Genomic DNA, 6,243 nt, shown 5'->3' with positions numbered 1-6,243 from the left:
ATCCGTACCAGTCAGGCTTCAGGCCGGGGTACAGCACGGAAACAGCATTGGTCGCATTGGTTGATGATCTCTGGAGGGCTCGGGACAAGGGTTGTTCCTCTGTCCTGGTCCTATTAGACCTCTCAGCAGCTTTTGATACCATCGACCATGGTATCATGCTGCGCCGATTGGAGGGGTTGGGAGTGGGGGGCACCGTGTTGCGGTGGTTCTCCTCCTTCCTCTCTGACCATACACAGTTTGTGTTGGCAGGGGAACAGAGGTCGACCTCGAGGCGCCTTGTTTGTGGGGTGCCGCAAGGGTCGGTCCTCTCGCCCCTTCTGTTCAACATTTATGTGAAGCCGCTGGGTGAGATCATCCGTGGTTTCGGGGTGAAGTTCCATCAGTACGCTGATGATACTCAGCTGTACATCTCCACCCCGGACCACCCCAATGATGCCCTTAACGTGATGTCCCGGTGCCTGGAGGCTGTGTGGATCTGGATGGGGAGAAACAAGCTCAGACTCAACCCCTCCAAGACCGAGTGGCTGTGGTTTCCGGCGTCCCGGTATAGCCAGCTGGCTCCATCGCTGACTATTGGGGGCGAGATCTTGGCCCCCTCAGAGAGGGTTCGCAACTTGGGTGTCCTCCTGGATACACGGCTGTCTTTAGAAGACCATATGACGGCTGTGGCCAGGGGAGCTTTTTATCAGGTTCGCCTGATACACCAGTTGCGTCCCTTTCTGGACCGGGACGCCTTGCGCATGGTCACTCACGCCCTCGTCACGTCACGTCTGGACTACTGTAATGTTCTCTACATGGGGCTCCCCTTGAAGAGCACTCGGAGGCTCCAACTGGTCCAGAATGCAGCCACGCGGGTGATTATGGGGGCGACACGGTGCACCCATGTAACACCTCTCCTGCGTGAGCTGCACTGGCTCCCAGTGGTCTTCTGGGTGCAATTCAAGGTGTTGGTTACCACCTTTAAAGCTCTCCATGGCTTAGGACCTGGGAATGTACAAAATCGCCTTCTGCCACCGATAGCCTCCCACCGGCCAATATGCTCCCACAGAGAGGGACTACTCAGGGTGCCGTCAGCCAAACAGTGTCGACTGGCAACACCCAGGGGGAGAGCCTTCTCTGTGGGGGCACCTGCCCTCTGAAATGAACTGCCCCCGGAGATTCGCAGGATCCCCGACCTACGTACCTTCCGCCGTGCCCTTAAGACCCTTTTGTTTAAACGGGCCGGGCTGGCTTAGAAAATGAATTTTAATTGGGTGTCTGTAGTTTTTTAATATAAGGTTTTTTTAATATTAGGGCCAAAGTTTAATATATTTGTCGAGCCTAGCAACCTGCTCGACATCGCTAACGCGTGCTGAAAGCATCGAGGGACATATACATACTTGGTGCTGGTGGCACTGGGTGAAGGTGGCCGTATGCGGGGTGTGGGGTGGTGGTATCGGGTGCGACGGGATTAGGGCCATTCCGGAGGACACAGCGGCAGCACCTTCCAGAACGCGCTGAAGACCAATTACGCCCCTAGAAGAGGGGCGTGGTAATAAACAAGGGCGCGATCTACGCCCCTAAAAGAGGGGCGTGGTAACAAACAAGGGTGCGGTCCTAATGAGTTAATGGAAAGATGGGCTATATAAACGCCCCATTCTTGGTGTAATGTAACGCCGATTTCAATCGTGTTTACGAATCACAGTGTGTAGCCGGATGCGGATGCGAATATACCAGCGTGCCAAAAGAGCTGAATAAGGCTGTAGCTGTGTTTTGATTGCGTCTCGCACGGCATTCCTGAGAATATTTTAATTGTTTTTAAATTTTATGGGTATATGTTTGTTTTAATATGGCTGTACACCGCCTTGAGTCCTTCGGGAGAAGGGCGGTATAAAAATTTAATAAATAAATAAATAAATAAATAAATAATAAATAATAAATTAAAGGACTGGAGGCTAAACCATATGATGAATGGTTGCGGGAACTAGGTATGTCTATTCCTGTGATGGCAAACCTATGGCACGTGTGCCAGAGGTGGCACGCAGAGCCCCCTCTGTGGGCACACACGCTGTCGCCAGCTACTCTTCTGGTATCTGGTGCATGCATGCCCGCTGGCAAGCTGATCTTTGCATGTGCTGGAGCCCCGGAAACCCGAAGACCAGGTGGCCAGCGCGCACATGCTCATGCGCATGCGCTTGCACACGTTCCGGTTTGGGCACTCGATGCCAAAAAGGTTCACCATCACTTCCCTATACCATTTCAGATAGGTGTCTGTCCAGTCTTTTCTTAAAAACCTCCAGTGATGAAGTACCCACAACTTCTGCAGGCAAGCTTCTAGTTCTCGTTACTTGTCCTCACTGTTAGGAAGTTTCTCCCTAATTCCAGGTTGCTTCTCTCCTTGAGTAGTTTCCATCCATTGTTTCTTGTCTTGTCTTCTGTTGCTTTGGAAAATAAGTTGACCCCCTCTTCTTTGTAGCATCCACTCAAATACTGGAATACTGCTATCATGTCACCCCTAGTCTTTCTTTTCTCTCGACTGGCCATACCCAATTCTTGCAACTGATCTTCATATGTTTTTGTCTCCAGGCCTTTAATCAACTTAGTTGCTCTTCTTTGCACTTTCAGTATTCCAGGTGTGGTCTTACTAAGGATTTATAAAGTGGTACTAATACTTCAGGTGATTTTGATTCTATGCATCTATTTATACAAACAAGGATTGTATTAGCTTTTTTGGCTGCTGCCGCACACTGCTGGCTCATGTTTAAATGATTTAAATGATGAGCAGGGGGCCAAACCTGGTTGTGGGAGTGTGCGCCCGCTGTCTCCAAGCGGTGGCGCACTCCGGCCCCCAAGGCTCCTCTCATTCCCCAGGTAGTTCAGATTCTCAGGGCCTGGACCTTGGGCTGATGTTATGCAACACCAGATCCGTAGTAAATAAAGCCCCCCTCATTTGTGATCTTGTTCAGGAGTGGGGAGCGGATCTGGCAGGAATTACGGAGACCTGGTTGGGCCAAGAGGGGGAGGTTCCCCTCGTTGAAATGTGCCCTCCTGGTTTCCGCACATTTCATCAGCCGAGGTCACAGGGTAGGGGCGGGGGGGGGGCGGTTGTTATAAAAGAAGGTCTTGGTCCGAGGGAGGCCACTGTTCCTCAGATTGCCGGATGTGAGTCCCTCCTGGTGAAGTGGGGTCATAGGGTACACGTGGGCTTGCTGATCACGTACCTGGCTTCCTGCCACGTGGCAGCGTCCCTGCCCGAACTGTTCAATGTTATAGCTGGGGTGGCGGTTGATACCCCTAGGCTTATGGTCATGGGGGATTTTAACCTGCCATCCATTGGTGAAGCGTCTGAGGCAGCACGGGAGTTCATGGCTTCCATGACGGCTATGGACCTGACACAGTTAGTGCATGGCCCTACTCACATGGGGGGAAACACTCTGGACTTGGTTTTTGTCTCTGGCCAGTGGCTGAATGATCTCGATATAGGGGATATAGTGACTGAACCCTTGTCATGGTCGAATCATTTTCTCCTTCGCTTTGACCTTCGAACCGCTACACCCCGCCGCAGGGAGGCGGAACCGATGAGGTGGTTCCGCCCCAGGCGCCTGATGAACCCGGATCGGTTCCAGACGGAGCTTGGGCCATTTCCTGAGGCTCTGGCTCATGGCTCGACCGAAGACCTGGTGGCCGCCTGGGATAGGGCGGCCACTGGAGCTTTGGATCGGGTCATGCCTTTGTGGCCTCTGACTCGGTGCCGATCTCGCTTGGCTCCTCGGTTTACCGAGGAGCTGAGGGAGATGAAGCACCGGAAAAGACGCCTGGAGAGCGGTTGGAGGGCCAGCCGGTCTGAATCTGACCGAACACTGGTAAGGTCTCATATTAAGACTTACCTAGTGGCGATAAAAGTGGCAAAATGTAACTATTTTTCTGCTCTTATTGCGTCATCAGATAATCGCCTGACCACACTGTTTAGGGTGACCCGCTCCCTGCTCCACCAGGAAGTGCGGGAGGACCCCTTGGAGGGTAGAGCCGAGGACTTTGTACACTATCTGTATGATAAAATTGCTCAGATTCGGGAACACCTGGACTCTGACGGGGTAGATTCAGGGGGGATGATGGAGGCAGGTCTTGAGAATATTATCTGGGAACAGTTTGATTCTGTGACCCCTGAAGACATGGACAGGATACTGAGCAGACTGAATGCAGCCACATGTTTATTGGACCTGTGTTCCTCCTGGTTGGTGCTGGCCTCTCGGGAGGTTACACGAGGCTGGATCCAGGGGATTATAAATGCTTCTCTGAGTGAGGGTGTCTTCCCCGCCGCCTTGAAAGAGGCGGTGGTGAGACCTCTCCTCAAGAAGCCTTCCCTGGACCCGGCAGTGTTGGTTAATTACAGTCCAGTCTCCAACCTTCGCTTTGTTGCGAAGGCTGTTGAGAGTGTGGTAGCGCAACAGCTCCCTCAGTACCTGGATGAATCAGCTTATCTGGATCCGTACCAGTCGGGCTTCAGGCCTGGATACAGCACGGAAACGGCATTGGTCGCGTTGGTTGATGATCTCTGGAGGGCTCGGGACAGGGGTTGCTCCTCTGTCCTGGTCCTATTAGACCTCTCAGCGGCTTTTGATACCATTGACCATGGTATCATGCTGCACCGGCTGGAAGAGTTAGGGGTGGGGGGCACTGTCTTGCAGTGGTTCTCCTCCTTTCTCTCCGACCGGTCGCAGTCTGTGTTGGCAGGGGGGCAGAGGTCGACCCCGAGGCCCCTTCTATGTGGGTGGGTGAGATCATCCGTGGTTTCGGGGTGAAGTACCACCAAGGCGCCTTTGTTTGTGGGGTGCCGCAAGGGTCGGTCCTCTCACCACTCCAGTTCAACATTTATGTGAAGCCGCTGGGTGAGATCATCCGTGGATTTGGGGTGCGGTGTCATCTGTACTCTGATGATACTCAGCTGTACATCTCCACCCCAAACCACCCCAATGATGCCCTTGAAGTGATGTCCCCGTGTCTGGAGGCCGTGCGGGTCTGGATGGGGAGGAACAGGCTTCGACTCAACCCTTCCAAGACCGAGTGGCTGTGGATGTCGGCATCCCGATATAGCCAGCTGGTGCCATCGCTGGCTATTGGGGGTGAGTCATTGACCCCCACAGAGGGGGCTCGCAACTTGGTCGTCCTCCTGGACACATGGCTGTCTTTAGAAGAGCATTTGACGCCCGTGGCCAGGGGGGCTTTTTATCAGGTTCGCCTGATACGCCAGTTGCGCCCCTTTCTGGATCGGGATTACTTATGCACAGTCACTCACGCTCTCATCACTTCCCGCCTGGACTACTGTAACGCTCTCTACATGGGGCTCCCCTTGAGGAGCACCCGGAGGCTCCAACTGGTCCAGAATGCGGCCGCACGGGTGATTATGGGAGCGACATGGCGCTCCCATATAACACCTCTCCTGAGCGAGCTGCACTGGCTCCCGGTGGTCTTCTGGGTGCGCTTCAAGGTGTTGGTTCTCACCTTTAAAGTGCTCCATTGCTTAGGGCCAGGGTATTTACGAGACCGCCTTCTGCTACCGATAACCTCCCACCGGCCAATGCGCTCTCACAGAGAGGGCCTCCTCAGGGTGCCGTCGGTCAAGCAATGTCAGCTGGAGGCCCCCAGGGGGAGAGCCTTCTCTGTGGGGGCACCCACCCTCTGGAATGAGCTTCCTCCCGGAATACGACTGATCCCGGATCTCTGCACTTTCCGTAAGGCCCTGAAAACGTTTTTATTTCAGCAAGCCGGCCTAGCCTAATTAGGTTTTTTATGGGTTAGTTTTTAATTGTATAGCTTTGGGGTTTTAAATTGGGGGCCGATTGATTTAATTTATTTTAGCTATCTTAACCTTTATATTGTATGTATTTTAATTTTGGCTGTTCACTGCCCTGAGTCCCTAGGGGGAGAAGGGTGGTATACAAATTCAAAAAATAAATAAATAAAATAAATAAATAAATATTAGGATGTATCCTGAAAAAGATCAGAATGCATGGAAGGAGGCAATGAATAGAGAAATTAACTCATTAACTAAATTAGGTGTTTATGAGGATGTTAAATTACCACCTGGTGAGAAATTGAGGAGGCTCCAACTGGCGCAGAGTGCGGCCGTGCGGGTGGTTATGGGAGCAACATGGCACTCCCCTGTGACACCTCTCCTACGCGAGCTGCACTGGCTCCCGGTGGTCTTCCGGGTGTGCTTCAAGGTTTTGGTCACCACCTTTAGAGCGCTCCATGGCTTAGGAC

General features: G+C 52.7%; 1 protein-coding gene across 1 annotated transcript; it reads left to right on the top strand.

The window, feature by feature from the left end:
- Positions 1-3,557: 3,557 nt before the first annotated feature.
- LOC139317760 (uncharacterized) lies at positions 3,558-5,740 on the top strand (the record flags this gene model as incomplete). Its single annotated transcript, XM_070944825.1, has 4 exons — positions 3,558-3,804; positions 4,309-4,703; positions 4,760-4,966; positions 5,279-5,740. Coding segments are annotated over exons 1-4 (1,311 nt in total), but the record flags the coding sequence as incomplete, so codon positions are not given.
- Between the last annotated feature and the right edge of the window lie 503 nt (positions 5,741-6,243).

Source organism: Pituophis catenifer, unplaced genomic scaffold (genome assembly GCF_029215685.1).
Source record: "Pituophis catenifer annectens isolate HBS135680 unplaced genomic scaffold, rPitCat1.0.hap2 SCAF_5, whole genome shotgun sequence".
Lineage (NCBI taxonomy): Eukaryota > Metazoa > Chordata > Lepidosauria > Squamata > Colubridae > Pituophis > Pituophis catenifer.
The sequence above is the reverse complement of the archived record's forward strand: the minus strand, read 5'-3'. Positions and strand labels throughout refer to the sequence as shown.